At 41.7% G+C, this 19,520-nt stretch overlaps 1 protein-coding gene and 1 long non-coding RNA gene across 3 annotated transcripts; both read left to right on the top strand.

The window, feature by feature from the left end:
* Window positions 1-5,548, top strand: CFL2 (cofilin 2). Its single transcript, XM_062576967.1, has 4 exons — window positions 1-101; window positions 1,391-1,698; window positions 1,790-1,866; window positions 1,957-5,548. The coding sequence occupies exons 1-4, from the start codon at window positions 99-101 to the stop codon at window positions 2,067-2,069; spliced, it is 501 nt and encodes a 166-aa protein (XP_062432951.1). The 5' UTR covers window positions 1-98; the 3' UTR covers window positions 2,070-5,548.
* Window positions 5,549-5,863: 315 nt separating this feature from the next.
* Window positions 5,864-15,687, top strand: LOC134140629 (uncharacterized). Of its 2 annotated transcripts, none has more exons than XR_009958443.1 (3): window positions 5,864-5,913; window positions 13,530-13,680; window positions 15,007-15,687. It is a non-coding gene; the product is annotated as an uncharacterized LOC134140629 (long non-coding RNA). The 2 variants fall into 2 exon arrangements; XR_009958442.1 differs by lacking the exon at window positions 5,864-5,913 and adding an exon at window positions 9,453-9,546.
* The last annotated feature ends 3,833 nt before the right edge of the window (window positions 15,688-19,520 follow it).

Below are 19,520 nucleotides of genomic sequence, written 5' to 3' on the forward strand. Positions count from 1 at the left end.
CCGAGTCCCCGCCCGCCTCGCCGCGCCGCGCCGCCAGCGCCGCGCTCTCCTGCGTGCAGCCGCCCCGCACCGCCGCCGCCGCGCAGGGACCCGGCACCATGGTAAGGGCGGCGCGGGCCCGCGGCGCGGCGCGGCGGCCGGGAGGGGGGTGTGTGTGTGTGTGTGTGTGTGTGTGTGTGTGTTGAGGCGGGGGGGGACAGCGCGGCGCGCTGAGGCCCCGAGGCCTCTGGCGGCCATTTTAGTCTAATTTTAGCCGGCGCGGGGGGAAGGCGCGGCGGGGAGCGGCCCCGCGCCGGGCCGAGCCGGGCCGGGTCGGGCCGAGCCGAGCCGGGCGGCGCAGCGCTCCCTGCGGCAGCCGGCGCCGCGCCCTGAGGGAGCCGGCGCGGGAGGCGGCGGCGGCGCCGCGCTGTCTCCCCGCGGAGGGTCCCCGAGCGGCGCTGGGGCGGGCGGGGGTGCGTCGGGGCGCCGAAACCTCCCGTTCTGGAGGCAAAACGCAGCAGCCGCGAACAAAGCGCGCGGAAGCGGCGAGCTGCCGCCTCCCGCGGCGCCGAGCGGCCGCCTTGCCTCGCCGCTGCCCTGGCCGCCGCCGTCCTCCGGCGCTGCTGCGCTGGGGACAAGGACGCTGCGGGCTTATTTTGCCAGTTTGCAAGTAATCTATCGAGCTATTTTATTTTATTTATTTATATGTTTTTGCTGCGAGTTCCCCATTAGCCCCTTCGGTGTTTTCTCTCCTTGCTGTTGCTGTGTTGGCCTGCCAGCTTTATGCGGAGCATGAACAAATTGCGCTTTGTATTTTGTTGTGAAGGAAGAGCAATTAAATAAGGATAGCGCAGCAGCATGAAGCAAAACCGAGGAGTTCTTTGAAGCACGGTGTTGAAGCTGACACAATGCAGAAAACATTTCTGCTGCTGGTAGAGCCTTACATCACTCAACAAAATGAGAGTCATGACAGTGCTGGATGCGAACCGCTGCTGTAGCGTTTGATTCGTCAAAAAAAAAAAACCCAACTCAAACTCAGACCAACCCGCTGGCACTCCTAGGGCCGATTCCCTCCCTCCTGCCCCCTCTCCCCGACTAAGCCAAATCCACAGTAAGGTAATGGAAAACTGCTAGAGTGGTGCAGTCGTATGCCTCGTTGCATAAAACTGCTGTCCAAAATCAAAGTTGGAGGTGCTGAGATCTGAAATGAAGCAGGGATAAACTTTGTGCTCTCTTGCATCTTTGGCAACAATCCAGCGCAGGTTACCAAATTCGTCATGCATTCAGGTTGAGTACAGTACGTTTATTCTTACTGTGGCAGATAGACTTCCTTGTCTAGCACTGTGGGCTGCCTTGTCTTATGAGTGTTAGTTTTTGCTGTTTAAATTATTCCTTTGATCTCATTTTACAGGCTTCTGGAGTAACAGTGAATGATGAAGTCATAAAGGTTTTTAATGACATGAAAGTAAGGAAATCTTCAACCCCAGAAGAGATTAAAAAAAGAAAGAAAGCAGTTCTCTTCTGCTTAAGTGATGACAAAAAACAAATAATTGTAGAGGAGGCAAAGCAGATATTGGTTGGTGACATTGGAGATACAGTGGAGGACCCCTATACAGCCTTTGTGAAGTTACTACCTTTGAATGATTGCCGATACGCTTTGTATGATGCCACGTATGAGACAAAGGAGTCTAAGAAAGAAGACCTGGTATTTATATTCTGGTGTGTAAAAGCAGAGCTTGCTGTTAAAGCTGAATGTTCTTGACTCTTCCCTTAATACTGGATAACATTTTTTTTTTTTTTAACTTTAAAGGGCTCCTGAAAGTGCACCTTTAAAAAGCAAGATGATCTACGCAAGCTCTAAAGATGCCATTAAAAAGAAATTTACAGGTATGGGCCTAAAAAAAGTTGCGCTCGTTAGATATCATGCCTTCTAGATGTTGAGGTTTTCACAAATGTGTTTGTCCATCTGTCTTTCAGGTATTAAACATGAGTGGCAAGTAAATGGGTTGGATGATATTAAGGACCGTTCAACACTTGGAGAAAAATTGGGAGGCAACGTGGTAGTTTCACTTGAAGGAAAACCCTTATAAAAAGACAGACAAGTGCCATCTGGATCTAAGGAGCTTCCATTTCTGCAGCTCGTTCAATTGGAATAGTATTAGTCTCCCTTCCCCCTTCCCCTCTTGAAAAAAATAAGTCCTTTCCCTGCGCCCCTGAAGGAGATGTCATTGTTAAGCAGTCTACCAGTGGTTGCCATTAGACTGTTTAATCCTGGTAGTTTTATGTAGGATCCAAGGAATGCTTTCACGTCATACTCTTAGCCAAAACTGACGTTGCATGCGTTCCTTGCAACATGTACAACGAATGTGATAGTTAATGTGAATAGTCTAGCAGACAGCAAAGGGTAAGCTAATTGAATGCCTTGAAAGTATTGTCCACTGGTCGGATGGTAGACTCTATACAGTATTACTTACAGTTGCACTTGATTGCAGTTCCATGAGGCTCTTGTGCATTCATACACCTCACCTGCCTTGACAAGCCTATTTTTGTGACATGGCAGCACACAACACTATGCATTTAAAGCACTTTTTTGTAATATGTTTGACTCCCCTCCCTGCCCCCCAAAAGGAATGCCAATTAAGTTGCTGTAACTGTGTCATCAAATTATTGTAGTACCTCAGTTTCATTCCTGTTACATGCATATCTTTATAAACAAAATAGCTGTTACGATGCCTTTTGTTTTCCATTGAATGTACACTACTGAACAGGAGTAGAAGTTATCTGTTTACCATGTGAGTCTTGAAACACTAAAGTTCTGTAAAACATCAGTCATGATGGCAATTTCTGTATTAAAAAGAGCCTTAAATGGAACATTGTTTTTTTTTTTTGAGATCAAAAACTGGCCACGTTGCAATAAAACTTGTGGCTTATTACAGAATGTTGCCTTGTTTTCATTGGAAAATACAGTTTTTAAGTATGTTTAATTTAAGCATATTTCAAATAACTTCCGTGGAAAGTATTGTAAAGATAAACAATCATTAATCTCATCTTAAATAATGCAAGTTTTTCATTCCTAGTCATGATTTAGGTACTGCTTTACAATACTTTATGTGACTCTATTCTGATCATTGGATAAAGGACCTATTCCTAGTTTACCATTTGACTAAAGAAGCTACCACTACTAGAGACTATTAGTTCCATGAACCATGAAACATTGTGTTGGAAACGTAGAAATATGAAATAATTAACCATACAGTGTGTTTCGTACCTGAATGTTCTTAAAGTTCTACATGCCAGAGTAAAACCCTTAATGCCATCTTACAACTGTCTGTCAGTAAGTTGATGTGTAATGACAGTCATATGATGTGCAGAATATGCGTCAGTAAATGTTCTTTGTTTCTTAAATGTTACAGTTAACACTGACTTGGTACAAGAAATATCCTAAATGAATTGTTCTACTTGTTAACTCTTATGTAAATAGAACTGGAAAGTGTTTGCCACTACTTAGGCTTGCACTGGGGACATGTTTTGGCTGAGAGCCGAGTAATGCTCTCCTTATAGAGAATTTGATCTGCTCTGTGTGAGCAATCCTCTGTTAGCCAGAGCTATTTATGGCAAACACATGCTTTTGTATCTTGTCATCGTTATCCACAAATGGCAAAACTGGACATGATTCTACTGGTATGCATGAAGGAACTCTGTGAGGCAGCCAATTGCAGCTGAAATGTGCATGCTGCCAGAAGGAATGCTTTTTATCATTACCTTATTTTAAAAAGCTGGTAAAGCTGAACTGTGGAGCTTTTAAATATTGGCCCCTTTTTTTCAGTCCATAACCCTTTTTCAACAGTGAAGCAGAAAACCATCAAAATCTTCCCTCCTCCCCTTTATTAGTTTAAATAACTAGTAATGCTGTGTTTAGGCTCTCTTGTCCTGTAGAACTTTAAGACTTTATTTCAGGCTTCTGGCTATCCCTGTGACTTACACACTTCATTATGTTAGCTGTTCTCTGTAGACTAAACTTTATTAGAATTTAACTAAAAAGGCATGATGACCACTGACTTACTAAGTGTATTAATGAGTTCTGGTTTTGTTCCACAAAACTCTCCTTTCAGGTACCTTTTATTAAGGTTGAGAAGTAACTGATGGTATGCATGTTGTCTATAAAAGTAATAATAATTCTTTTTATTCCTCAAAATAGTCTATTTCATTTCTGATTATTCACGTTGTGTGCAAAGCCCAGTTTAATGTAAAGATCTCCTTTGTGCTTAATGTTTGACTTGAGTTCAATGCAGTATAATGGAATAATCTTTTAACTGATTTTCACAAGCTATACATGGTTTCTTTAGAAAAAGCCAAAACTGAAAATGTTAAATTTTAATAAACTGTTTAAATCTCATTTTAGACAGTCAACTTTTTTTAAGCGGTACTGTGTTTAAACTTAGTGTTTGTCTCTGCTACAAACAGTCTGGAAAAATGTCTGTGGCCTCTAAGTTGAACATTAGAATTTTTTTTTTAAGCTAGCTTAGATGTATATTCACCCAGTCTAAGTAGATATAAAGTCAAAGCACAAATTGCATTTATGTAAGAGTCTGAGCGCCTACTAAAACAAATTTTGGATCAAAAAGGATCAGCCTGCCTGTAGTTTGTTCTTGAAATGACTGACTGATGTGAGGTCCAATTCACATGGCTTGCTTAAAAAAAAAAAAAAAAGTGCTACAGAACTGTACTGTTTGAATTATAAAACAAATGAGAGACAGCTGGCATCTGTTCCAAAATGGTTTGTCAGCTGTTGTTTTCTGTCATTATGCAAAATGGTGAGGGCCTCATTGTGGTCTAGAAGTAGAGGAAAATCCTCTCGAGTTGAATATCTTCTGTGTATCTCCATGTAGATGTGACATTTGGGTATTTTGGCTTCAGTTACTTTATTGATAAAGAAATGTTAAATAAAAATTTTCATGAGAGTAGCATGTGCAGAAATGGCATTTTTCTTTTAAAACTGTTACAAAGCCAGCAGTTACCTCGATTCAGTAAATTCTGAAAGAGATACGGACATACGGGTGTGATTTCTCTGAAAAGGGAAATTAGCCCAAGATTAGGGGGAGTTAGTGAGGTTTATGCTTGTGGCAATTTTGGAAATACAGAGCTTAATATTACAAGGATATCAATGTAAGAATCATTCCCAGACAGATCATTAAACAGATTTTGAGTATGTTGGGCTAAAGCCCAATGAGTTAATTTCTTTAAATGGAAGTCTTTTTCTGCTGTAAAGCTAACTCAGAACAAGTAATGGAATATTATAGAAATCAAATTGCCACTAATTGAAAATAAGCTATACTCTCTTATACCAATTCTGGCAAAAACCAAATGTTCATGTCTTTTTTTTATATATATATAATATAATTCTAAAAGTTCACTTTAGTTTGTGGTGGAGAGTTAATGACTGTAGAGTGAAAACATGGCACCAATGATGGATGAGTCATCACTGTAGCACCTGTCTTTAAGTACTGAATTTCTTTTAAAGTATTTCTGATTTTGAAAACCTAGTATAAATAAAATTAATTTAAATGTCTTCAGATGTTGAGTTTGTCTGTGTGCTAGGCAGCACCTACGCTACTCAGTTTGCTGTTGTCTTTGGAGCGGGAGCAGCCCGGCGGCCGTGAAGGACTGACTGGGGAGTGCGTGCGGGGAGCGCGAGCCTTGCTGCAGTGCCTTTCACCTGCAGCCCGTGCGGTTCGATGCCCGGCTGTGCCAACAGGCAGCATCAGCGTCTTCCGAGACAGGCGTTACGTTGCGGTGGGTGGACGCTGGGTAACTTTTTTTTTTTTTTTCCTGTTTTGGATCTCAGCTCGCGTCTTCAGAAAAGTCGATGGTTATTAAGAAGGTAGCAAAAAGCATGCCCTACGTGGAAAAGTTACCTTTAATCTTCTGAAGAAAGTGAGTAGATGGAAAGTGAGAAAGTGACTCCGTGAAGTATACAGGAATGACGAAAAGATCACCCTTTCGGTGTAAGCGGTACCTCTCCTGTTTAAGTCAAATTTTTTATTAACTCTCTTTCATTTAACCTATTTGTGGATTATTAAAAACCAAGGTATCCAAAACTAGTGAAGAAACAGCCCCACTGGATTCTCCAGGTGCTTTTACTAGAAAAATTGGTGAACTACAGTGTATTTACCTAGCACAAGCTTTCCATTTGGTTGTGTGAGGGATGTATGCAAGAGCATGCACTAAGAATGAGTGAGAGATCTCTTTATGAAATTCAGTGTTTTTCCAAATTGTTGCTCATTTATTGCTTAATTCAAAAATTTTCCAGTTTTACTATATTTATAACAAGTGCTTGGTACTCAATATATTGCGTTTAGGCCTTTCCGTGCCCTCCCCTGCATGTGAAATCTAAAATAGGCCTCCTATTTAATACAGTAATATTACTAATACTGCTTATCCAAGTCATCTACTAAACAACATCTGAAGAAAATGTAGAAAAAGCCTTTAAAGGTTAGAAAATTCAAAAAAATAACATTATTTATAGAGATTATTTGGTGTTGAGACTGTTTTTTTATATTGCAAGGTTTACATTAAAAAGCGTGCACTTCCTGGAGGTACCAACACTAATTTTGGTATTGCCTTTTACTGTCTTGGTGTAGGTCATTATTTCCATTGTCAGCTATATTTCACAATACTTAAACAGAAAGCTAATGATTGGAGAAGAAACTTGAAGGTGCTGCTGTTCATTTTAGAAAGTTTCTAAATGTCAGTTCAGATGATGAGGAAAAAATACTCAAATTTCAATTTCCGTGTTTGCCTTTTTTTTTTTTTTTTTTTTTTGTTTTGTTTTCCTGGTGTGAGCAGGCTTAGGAATGTGTCTGTAGCTGTAATCAAGTCTCTCCTCTTCCACCTCTTATTTTTAAAAACAGCTGTGTCACTGCAAATCCCCACCATCTGCCCACCCTGTTCCGTAAAGCCCTACGGACAATCTCCGCTTGCACCGTTTAGTATCTATTTTCCCCTCTCTTTTTTGTGATCGCACACATTTGATATAGGGGAGCTAACAGCTTTAATATTAATGCTATTCAAAAGCTCTTCTATTATGCAGAAAGTTGAACGCGTCGGGGAGCCTCTGCTGAGTACAGCTGCAGGCTACGCGCTGCCTTGGAAAGGAGATGCGACGTGGGGCGCGGGTTGAGAGCGCCTTGTCTGCGCCTGCTTCCTCTTAGCGGCAGCACCGCTTTCACGCGTGACCGTCTGGTGAGGCTCGTGGGGGAGCTACGCTCTTCTCCCATTTCAGCCGTTTCTGTAGAAAATTGGGCGTGCCTGTGGCAAACGTGATGCAGAGAAGCAGCGGAAGGTTTGGAACAAGCAGTTTTTCGTAGACCTGTATGTCTAGGGAAAAAAACGGGTTACAGCAGAGGATTTTTTTTCCCCTTGTAATTTCAGCATGAGTTTTCAACGGTGAAGACTGAGCTCATACCATTTCTTTGCTTTGTCTGAACCTACTGATTCTGCTTAGTGCTTGTAGGCAGGGACATGTGAATGTATATGTCTGTATCGAACTGAAATTTGTTTTACAAATACGAAGCCATGCTACGATGAGGCTTTTGGGTTAGGATATCAGAGAGGCGGTGTACCTCAGCTGCATTTAAATGATCCTTTAAAATGTTTATTTTTTGACTAACCAAACATAATGCTTAGCTTACTACATTGGAAGTTAGGATAAACTGGTAAAGTTCTTAATTAGAAGATTGCAAGTGACGAGTATAATTTACGGTCATGCTCTAGACTTGCTAGCCCTGTTATTAAGTATGACTTCAGCATGCAGCACTTCCCTGTCCACAGAATTCTTTGCCTGCAAAAAGGAAGCAGTAGCAAATTTTAGTTCGTTGGCTATGCTGCTGCAGGATCTGTCTGCTGAGGGTTTTTGTCCATTTGCATTTGCGAATTCCCTTTGGAATGCTGCATTATTCCTCTACATCCATGCTTCAAAATCATTTCCCAGAACTCTCCTTCCAAATAACCAGGGTTCCTGAAAGATATTTATTCTGTGTGACTGAAGTAGCGAGGCATCTTGTGCAGCTTCCGTAGGAAGCAAATGCACGGGATTAGCCTACGTGGCCACCGAGTGTGTTTGTTGCTGCATGTGAAAGCTGTGTCATCTCTAGGTGGTGTTCATGCTGACGAGAATGTCAGTGCTTTCAGGCTGGTGTGAAACAGCCCATCTCCAGAAACGTGTGGAAACCAAATGGAAGATCCTAATTCTTCTAAGATAAAGACTTTACAGGCTACCGAATGCCTTATTCACTGGTAAGGTGAGACAGGTCCCAGTGACAACCACTTCTCTTCTACCTATTCCAATAAAACCACCTGGCTTTGATTCTACCCAGCTTTATAGATCTACTTGGACAGGTGCAATGGCTGGAAGTATCTTTGGGACAAGCTATATTTAGAAAAAATACCTTTCAATAATTCTGGTACTTGCTTTGGTCTCATTATTTTAATTCAGAGGGTCTCTTCAACTCCATTACAACTGTAACTGCCTTGAGCTCAGTGTTGCCAGTATAATGCTCAGTACACAGCAGCAACAAGATTGGAAAGCCATCACTGTCAAAATTAGTCCTCATTTAAAATGATTTTAATTCTGTGGTCTGCCTTACTTTTGCAAGGAGGATGAGTCTCTTAAAGTCAGGCAGTCTTCCAGTGAGCTCCTGACCAAACACCCACCACAGATCTTGGTGATAGGGTTGAGAAAGCGTCTGAGCATTCACGTCAGAGCAGTTTATTTTGCTTTTTTACACAACTGGATACGTTTTCTATCCAGGTACGCCTTGAGGTTACGACAGTGTCAACATCTAAAGCATTTCACCTCCTTTTTCATTCAGAATAGAACAGATTGATGGCAACTGCAGCTTCTCCTTACGTTAATACAGCCATCCATTTAAGCTACGAATTTCACCCTTCCACGATTACCAGAAGGAAGAAAAGAATGACTTTTCATAGCATTACGCAGTATAAGGCTAAAATACAGCACCAGAATCGCTTGCAGTCACCACAACTGTTTTTAACCATTGTGGCTGTTCTGGCAGATACATCCTGTTATCTTGTCAGACTTGCAATATGCACGGGGCGCGATAGGCTCCAGCAAAAAACGGTGGTGAGAATACGGGTAGCTGGCACGCAGCTTTGTAGCAGCAGGAGGCTGTGCCCACTCGAGGCCTTTCTTTTCTTCCCCAGGAATCTCGCGTTTCTGCACCAACCTGGTTCAGAAGTCGGAGCGCTTGGTAGCTCAGCGCGTCTCGAGGAACCCTGGGGCTGCCGCGGCTCGCGGTACCGGTTCGAAGGCGAGATGTTTCCGACAGCGGTTCCGTCCACGCCAGACGCAGGGAGCGCGTGGCGCTGCGGTTACGCGTGTACACGCCTTTCCGCTCGGCGGTCGTCCTGTGCACGGTGCGATAACGCCGCCGCAAAAACAAGCGTAACCCCAATAGTAATTCAGACTCTCACTTCAACAGCTATTTTCTTTGGCTGTTTTCAAAGAGCGGCTAATTATATCCGGGAAGTAGAAGAACATACTTTCAGGTTTGTACGTTAAATATTATTTGGGCAGATATTTCAGGAACCTGGAATGTCCCGCTTTTACCTCCTTTCAGTTTAGCGATGGTGATAACAGCCCGTCTTCCTGCTGTAACAGCAAACCATGGGAAGGTGGGAACAGTTATTTCTCTTTGTATCTCTTTGTATCAGCAGCTTAGGGGATTTGCAAACACAGATCTCTCAAATTTTTCATAAAATTGCATTTGGATCACAGTCAGTGGATAATAGGCAAGAACACAGGAATTTTGTAAGTCACGTTTGCTAATACTAATATGAACATGGACATGTTTTTGAGCTACAATTTTAATTACTGTATGGAGTATTTCGGGGAAAAAAAACTTGTGACTTTAAAGCTTACAGTTTTCTCTACTAACAAGTTGAATATGCTATAGTAGATGTCTAACCGTACTGAACCCTTTTCATTATTCCAGACTTTTTCATTTTCTTTCTTCTTCTTTCTTTTCTTTCTTTCTTTTTTTTTTTTTTTTAACTTTCTTAGCACATGGTGCCATTTCCTCAGTTCTGCCTGACAGAGAGATTGTGCTGGTTTGCAAGGAGTCCTTTTAATTTCCCCTTGAACAAGCTTAATAGTTAAAATGTTTATTTTGTTTGTGGCATTTTAATGCTCCTAAAGCAAAATGCCTCAAGTAGAATTTTTAGGTATGCATTGTAATTCTGTACTGTTAAAGTCAGTTAAAATGCCTGGTCTGTGGGATAAAAAAAATGATACACACCAAGTACTGCATTTCTTAACATCCTCACAGGAACAAATTAAATAAATACTCTTATAAAGAAATGGAGAGTGATGGGCCTCAGTTCCACATTTTTAAATGGGACAGTCTCTGCAGACTTTTATAACCCAAAATCTGTTGTTCCTATTTCATGGAATATCTTTGATTGGAGCTGAACAATATGAAATTGTACTTTGCAGAGCAGGGTCTTGCACGCAGTTACTGTAGGAAAGAATAAACTGTTTGCCTGACCCAAATTTTTGGAGTCACTTCATTCTACGGAGATGGGATCATGCTCAGTTAAAGAAACAGGAGGAATGGGTTTGCTGAGAGTATTTAGGAGCACTCAGTGGGAATGAGATTATTCTCTGTAATGCTTAATCCCGAAATAATCATAGGCCATCTTGTCAATCTTGCCCCAGCATTTGTCAGAGGTGAATAGTCCAACTGCTTGCTGATATTTGTCTGAGATCATTTGCCGTTGTGATAAGCTTGGAACTCTCCAGATAAATATAGCATAGAATATTTACACCTCTGATGAATGTTTTGATGCTTTCATATATATATATATTTAAAGATGATTCATTACTAGTGGAAGTGTAACTCTTAAACCTGTTCGGATAGAAGCAATCATTGCTGAAATCCAGAGTTAAGCGATTAGGTAGTGAATTAACTACTTCAGTGCTTCTTGTGTTGGCAGAATTGGGTTATTTTATCCTTTTCTCAATGCCAGAAGGCTAAACTCTCATATTTTTTGCAATCGTTAAAACATCTAGCTGCAGCTGGTAACTTCCACAGTAGCAATACATACTTACAGCATGGTTAGATGCTACGGATGCATGAATTTATGGTATATTGAAAACTAAAGCCGTAGAAAGAGTGTGAAGTAAAATGTGTATCAACATAGATACCTGTGAGTCAGTTGTACTGCTCACTGGGCAAGATCTCATAGTCAAAACAAGAAAATCTCCATATTATAAAATGTGCAGAGAACTGCTACAAAGATTATAGGCTGTATTAACAACCTTAGATATTCAAAAAACATAAAGTTCAAAAAATCATGAAGCAGCTTTATGTCTAATCAGAAGCTATATTAACATATTTTAAAAGCTGCCATCTGCTTCATTTTCTGAAAATGTGGGTTGTGCTTAATTCATCTCTTCAAGTTTTTCCTTGCAATCACAAGCACCGGAAAATGACAGCAGTACAGTGGGGATTTATTTCCTTTTGCTGATCTTAAAAAGGGGGGAAAAAAAAAAGAAAAAAAAAAGGCCAGCGCTGAAACAGTATTTCTCCATGCAGCGATCAGAGACATTTGATGTCCAGTTAAAGTCTTGACAACTTAGAGAATATAAAAATCTACCATGCTGCCTGTTAACTTGAGTCACCTCACCCTGGGTTTCCTGTTCAAATGGCACAACTCTGTTCTTCCCCAAATTGCCTCTGAACTTTATAGCATATCATTTAACTTTGTTTGCAACTTTTTAGTTGTAACTAGGTGCTCTGACAAAGATGCTGATTCCTTCTGGGGCTTTCTGCATTTCATAAAAACGGTCTGTATATAACTAAGGACTACTTTGGATATGCTGAGCATGTTGTGGTGCTTCTGAGGATTTTCTATGTTTATCTGGGGTTTCTAGAGAGCCGGCAGCTTCAGCAGGGCTGCTGTACAGCCAAAATCTTCGCTGTTTCTCTGATGCATGTGCACGCAAGCAACTCGGCGCATGCACGACGTGCAGGGTGCCTCTGCAGGAGCCAGCTGGCTGTGTATCCGTGACAGCCACCGTGCTCCGATATATTGCACTGAACATTTCTGGGTGATGCTGTACTGTTTCTTACATACGTGTCGTGTAGTAACTCCAGCTCTTCCAGGAGGAGTTGGACATGCCGTCCAGATATTAAGCAGCTCATATGTAAAGCGCAATCTATTTAACCTGGACTGAAAGCATCAGATTCATTTGGGCTTTTGCTAGAGGGTGAATGATTCTGACATATTCATATGCGTCTCTGGCTTGGAAATCTCAAGCAGAAATCCGGCACCTGATGACTGTTTGCATCTCAGCTTCCCATCATATATACTTTAAACTGCCTATTAGTCCTTAGAAAACTAATAGAGCACGTCACAGAGTATGCAAGGGCCAGCATTTCTTCTCAGTTTGGTTTTTGCTTTGCTTGTTTGATCCCAAAGTGAGACAAACTTTGCTTGTCCAGCCTCAGCTTCCTGCTAGCCCTCCAGGTGAATTGTATGTGGTGGTGTTTCAAGCGCAGGAGTAAATGATGAGTTTACTACCTACTACTTTAGAAAACAGTAATAATTGGCGGAACAGCTCACCTGACGTATTTGGCATTTCACTGGTGCACACCACATGGGCTAAGAATATGTTAAGTTGTTTTTTGTCAGGATTGATGTAATCCAAGCATAAGCGGGGGGAGCTCCCATTAAAATCAGTGGAAGTTAGAAATGGTTATTACATATTCATTAGTGTCTGCAATTATTAGAACAGTATGGTGCAATCTAATGGCAGGAGGGAAATGTTCTGGGTGTGCAGTAGCTGAAAGCCAATAATTCACCAGTGTTACACGTATTTCAGAGCATGCATCATTGATTTGTAGTTTTAGAGCACAAAGATAATATATTCCAAACCGAAAATGGGATGCATCTCAATATTTACAAAAAATTCACCCAGAATTCTTTTAATCAAAAGAGTGTTTTTAATATGTGTTATTAATTTGATAGGGCTCACTTTTAAATGCCTGAAATGCAATGACAAATGCTGCAGTCTTTTCATACAGCCATTTCTAGTTATTACGACCTTTTTGGCTCAGCATCCGTTTTCTGTCTGCTTGCATTCTGTGTGAGTATAAAAACCCACCTCATCTTTGTAAACTCAGGCCGAGTTCAGAAAACAACTTTGACATCAAGGTCCATTTGTGAGCCACACGCTGTCTGCGTCTCCCAGGTGGCCAGGGCGGTAAGCATTCTTCAAACAGGACTAACACTGGCAGCACTGAATTCAGCACAGACATTGCACAGCCCATGTCTTGTTGCCATTTTAATTAAAAAATGGATGCATGCTCCCCATTTTTTAAAATAAAATCATAGGAAAAAAAACCAGAAAATCCATCCATTAGAAAAGAGGCCTCAATTCAGTGTCTTCTTCCATCTGGATGTGTTTCTAATGCACATGCCTGTGCCTGAACCAGTTTTCAGTACTCCTGTTTCTCTTTGGATTGCAGGTTGGGGCTTTCACCCGTATGCCTGTGTGTCAGCCTCACCTGATGGCCAGAACTCATCCTCTGACACTGCTAAGGTACAGAAGTCACCCACTCAGTCACCCTCACGTTGAACGCAGCATGAACCTTACGTCTTGAAGACCACTGGTTACTGGTAAGTATCCTTTTTGCCTGGTTCCTGCCTCCCGAATTGTACCAATATTAAGGAGCCACTAGTTAATGCCTGGGGAACAGACATCTAGAAGTCCCACATGGTAATGTCTGATGATATATCATCATGGTGATGATGTATCATCACATCCAGCTCACTCTGCACTTTGCAGATTCAGCTCTTAGTGATTATACCATAAACATCTCCACATATAACAGATGCCTTGCTCACTTTATTCGTCTGTTTAGTACATCTCTTTAATATGCCTGATCACTTTTCTGAAGAATCATGCTCAGTTGTCAGAAGAATTTTAATTTAATTTTTATTTTATGAAATAATGTCACTATGTCTTTATTTCCTGCAGAAATCATCTTTAAGTCACTGTATTTGCTTATAGCTGAGTGTATTTGTCTCAGCTTAAGCTGCAATGATGATATATCAGGAAGTACTTCCATGAACTCATAGTTTGGAAAGCAGGAGAGGAGTCCCTGTAAGCTATTCCAATAAAAAATTATTCCCACTGCAAATGCAGCACTACCCATGTTGCCAGGGCTTTCAGAGTGGACTCTACTGAACTGGCCAAAGCTATCATGTTCTCTTCTTTCCACGGGGAAATTTGTTGGTCTTGTGCCTTGCTGATGTGTAGAGCTGCCACAGCCAGGGGAAGACTTCCTCTCCATATGTTCCAGCCCATGCAAGGTACCACAACACCTAAAATGTCTTTGCAACTCTGACCAGAGCTCCAAAGCTGCAGTAAGCGGGGATGTCACACATCAGGACAGCATGCTGTGCATGTGAAAGCTGGCACATCATTTTTCTGTGGCAGTTCTGGCTGACAGGGAATGGAGAACCAGTAGCCATCAGTTGGTGCATCCATTCCAACCACCTGCTATTGCCAACCATGAAGCCATACAGTCCCCTTTACTTTTCAAACTTAGCTAGCTCACCTTAAAATTAGGTAGATTTTTCTCTCTATTGTTCCTATTGAGACCATGTTCCAGAACCCTGCTTTGGTGTTTTGAAGTCTTATTTTAATTCCACCCTAAATATATTCTTAGGTATTTTGTTTTGTACCTGTATTGTTCTTCATTTTGAATAGTTTCCTCTTTCCCTTTTATTTATCCCTCTGATGTTATATTATTTTCCTAAGCCTTCATTTCTTCACACCAAGATCTTTCTTGTAAGATAAGCTTTCCCATTCCCTTAATTTTCCTAGCAACATTTCTTGGTATATAGCCTAGTTTGAATTAATCTTTCCTGAACATGTTTGACTGGGCCTTATCATGTATGTTATGAAGATATTAATGCATTCCTTTCTCTTCATCTTAGGAACCTATACCTTCTTCCACTTCACTATATATCATGCGACTGAGTGATACATCTACTTCTTTCTCCTGCTCTGCTCTTTCTACATGCTTATAGAAATTTCTTTTGGTCCCTGAGATCATGACTTTGCATTATTTACTATTAAATTTCATCCTATTTCTGTTACTGAGTCCTCAAGGTCATGAAGATCTTCCTGTATGATAATCCAATCCTCTTCTGCATCGATAGTATCTTCCAGCTTTGTGTTGTCAGCAAATTTCATTAGCTCACTTAATTTCTACTTTTTGTGCCAAGGTCATTAATGAAAAGATTAAATAAGATTGTTCCAAAAGTGAAACTAGGAAATTCCATTAATAATTCTCCTCTCTCTTGACAGAGGACTCTTCAGTCAGTTTCTTATATGCTTTACAGTTCATGTATGTCTGGATCTTTATCTTAATTAATATTTTACTATGTAGTGTTATATAAAGTACTTTCATGTGGTCCAGCAAAATTAGGTCTAGTGCCTGTCTCTCTGTAAAAAAACAGGCAATCACCTTATCAAATTTATCAAATAATTCTGGAATGATTTATTATTGATAAATGAGTATTTTTATTCTATTTCTATATTTGTCTTTATCTTTTATTATGCATTTTTCAAATGTGTCCTAAAACCATGATTATTATTCAGTACAGACTTATGTGCTTGGGCTTTCCCTTTCTTGAAATTATCTAAATTTTAATTTTAAGAGATTGGTATTTTGATTTTATTATTAGTAAATAACTTCCCAGATACATGGTACTTTATTCAAAATAAAAATGTGTAAGAATTGGAAAGGATTAAGTGATTTTGTAATGTTCTATTGAAAATTACAAACAGTGTCTCAGAAATGCAAGGAAAATAGGAAAATAGTTATCAACTTGATTGAAAGTGACAATCACAAATTCTATTAGCATCGAAGCTTTTAGCCAAGTCTGGGGCATGCTGCTCTTTTGCCGTAGTGCCCTCCACAATAGCCTTGCTGCCCAATATGAATCAACTGTTGACAGCACTTCAGACTAAGCTGTGATGTTGCATGTCCTTAAAACACATTTTAGCCTCAGTGTGAGTTTTAGCTTCAGAACCAGATGTGACCCACACAGGAGGGGTTTTGAAGAACTGCTGGAATCCTAGGAGAAGGCTTGAGCTCATCATGTTGTGCAGATTTAACAAAGAACCTTGCTGAACCTAACTGAACGTTACTTGTTCCTGCTGTTTGCCTTAGCTCATCACAAAGTTTACATATGTCACACACAACCACATCAGAAGCACGCAGGACAGTTTATGGTTAATCTGGAAGGCCCCCTGTACTTGAGGGCATTGGTTCAGAATCACTGCATAGAGAAGAGCATCACCTAGTGAACCACGAATACAGCACCTTTTGCTGTACTTTCCGTAGGCATGTGCCACGGGTACTGACTCAGTTTGCTTGTGCTTGCAGTATTTGATACAGCTTTGTACTCCCCCAACACACGGGTGTCTTGTGGAGCTGAAATTCATGTACATTCTAATGCAAAGTAGTCATGATCAGGCAAAAGCCTTAGCTGTTGGTGGCTGAGAGCTGATTTTGCTCTGGAAAATGACTGGGAAACAGGACAACAACTTTTAAGTCCAGAGCTAAGAAAGGTCAGCGCAAACTAGAAGGGGAATCCATTGGCTACATGTATCCCTGGAACTCTGTCTTCAGTGCTACACTGGGGAGACTGTGTAGAGATATGAAAAAAGAAATGCAACCAGGAAATGTTTTTACATGAGATGTGGAAGGTGAAATTTAACCTAAAACTTCTAGTTGGGTGCATTTGTAATTTGGATTTGCTCTGGTGCCCACCTTCGTCCTGAAGTGCTGATCCTATGGGTGGGGAGATTTCAAAGTGCAAATTCCAGGAATAGCATTGCCTTAAATGGTGGGAAACGAGCAGCACTGCAGGTTTGCTAGATCTGAAGGTCTTATTCAGCCACTTAGTCAAAGCTGCCTCCTCAAGTGAGAAATAACAAAAGGATTTTTTTGAGGAGGTGGGGACTAGAGCAAAATACAGTGAAGTGAAACTGTGAGTCCTTCGTGTTTTGTATAAAGAAGCTGAGGTAAGAGATCTCCCATGGTAGAGTATTATTAAATGACTAGAGCCAGTAAATTGTACATGATGATCCCAAATTCATGTAATCCACAAAGCTCAATTCACTTCAATGGAAAAACTTTGATATGCACTAACAGAAGAGCTGAGTGGAAGAAGGTGCATTCCTGTCTTGCTTATGTGGGTAATCTGCCTGAAATAATTCTCAAAATTATTAAGGGTCTTTGTTTCTTTTGTAGCTCCATTTTGCAGGTCCTTATATTAAACTGCCAAAGCTGTCTTTAACAGTCTTAGTGCAAAAAGTGCAAGGAACCCATTCTAGAAGAGGGTCTGAATAATTCCTTTTTTTCCCCTGGCTTAGATGAGATTAAAGATTTTCCCCACTAGTGCACATTCACCAGCCCCAAGGCACAGCTCCCTCCTCTGCTCTTAAGAATTACTTCTCTGTGAACCTGCCCAGTGCCTACCTACCATGCCGGCAGAAAGCCACATCTGAGCTAACAGAGAGGCGCGGGAACTCAGCAGCAATAAACAGGACACGGAGCCCCCCTGCATCTTGCAAGGAGTCAAATACTGCCTTGATGAAAGAATTTTTGGTGCCTACATTATCCCATGTATCAGCATGATTTGGCCCTACAATATCACAGTTAAGGTGATAGTTGTAGGCAGATCTGAACAGAGTAGTTGCCATAATACAACTGACATTTCCAAAACCCAACTAATGTTTTGAATTCTTTTATACTTTGAGAAGGAGAAACCTTGCTCCCAGCGGGAAGAGTGGAAGCGTTTGCTATGCTGTTTCTCGTTGCCTGGCTCCCATTCCTAGAGCCACTCATGTGGCCCGGCATTCCCTTTGGCCACGTCTAAAATTCTCACTGACATTGATTCAGCTGTTCACCACCAGATCCACCCACTCAGATGCAAAAATCTGTAAGTCAGAAGGAATAGATGTAGAACAAGAAAACAGAATTGAGAGCACCAGCGCTCTCAGTTCTCCCTCCCCCCACATATACTGAACAGCTGGGACAAAAGACAGTCTTAACTGTGTTCAGCTTTTCTCTCAAGACCTGATCCAGGACCCACTCATGAACTTAGAAATAGTTCTCTTTTCTGACTGCACGCATTACAGGTCTTTGTCTCAGACACTGAACACTTCAGTCCTCCACGTTGCAACACAAGACTTGTTTGCTCATGAGTACAAAATTACAGTTCTAATTTCTGCCTACAAAGATATAATCTCTCATGGTATCATATTATCTTTGCCTTGATTGTGAGACTATTGCAATAAGAAAGTGTTAATGGAGAGCTAAATGCTATTCCAACGGCCTTCATTCCAGATTATAGCCAGGCCTGGTCAACATCATAAAGTCGTGCTGGCTTAGCGATGTTGGCTGGGAGTTTAAAAGGAAAAAATCACCCTTAGCTGGCAGAGAGGCTGATGGACAAGTGCTTTTGTTCCCTGCAGCCGGCCGTACTTTGTGCAGACCTCCGTGGTGACGTAGGCTCACGCAGGCTATCCCAGCCTACTTTGCACTCGGTGCATTTGCCGGATCTGCTGCAGCAGGGCCTGTCTGTCAGTGAATTACAACGTCCTACACTAAAACACCACAGCGTGAGACACACATGCATTTTCCTTGTGGTACAGGAGCCATACATTGTCATGAAGTGTGTCTACACCTTTGAGCAAAGGGCAGGGCCAAGTGTGGGCGATTTAATCTATTTTGGTGGTACGGAAAGAGCAATGAGGGAACAGTCTCACCCTCCACAGCCAGGCCCACAAGAACAAACTTGTCTCAGTCTTCCTGGTGCTGTTTCACCATAGGTTCAGTCTCATCTAACCGCAGGTTGGCATGGAAAAGGGCAGTGGAGCAGCTCGCTGCTTTCACCCTGGTGTGCGTTCCTCACCCTCCCTTGGGCAGGCAGCAGTGACAGCAAGGCTGCCGGGGCTTGGAATGAATCACAGATCCAAAGGAAAACTGTCCCTTTTTTTGGTGGGAGAGGGAGCAGAGTCATCCCTTTTGTCAGTCAGTCAGAGTGCCCAGTGTCAGACCAGTTTAAGCACCGTGAAGAATGGTACCAAGACCTGCCAGTGCCTCAGGGAGCTGCAGAAGCCCCCTCTGCCGGCGTGTGCTGCGTGTCCGCTAGCAGAGCGTGGCAGAGCCGCAGGAGCCGGCACTCCAAGGGGTTTACACAGCAGGGTGCTTGGCTGCAATGCACCTGCGGGCTCATCTTTGCTCCTGTGCAGATTGAAATAATCCATTAGTAACGCCCCGAGACATCTCCTGATTGGTAGAAGCCAATTAAAAACTGTACTGCTGCTGAAAACTGCAGTCCTGTCCTTCCTAATCTCCCTGTGTTCCTATTGTGTTGGCACAACTGATCCATCTGAAAACTGATCCTTTATAAAAGCAGGTAAGCTGGATCAG

The sequence above is a fragment of the Rhea pennata genome, chromosome 5 (genome assembly GCF_028389875.1).
Source record: "Rhea pennata isolate bPtePen1 chromosome 5, bPtePen1.pri, whole genome shotgun sequence".
In the NCBI taxonomy this organism is placed as follows: Eukaryota; Metazoa; Chordata; class Aves; order Rheiformes; family Rheidae; genus Rhea; species Rhea pennata.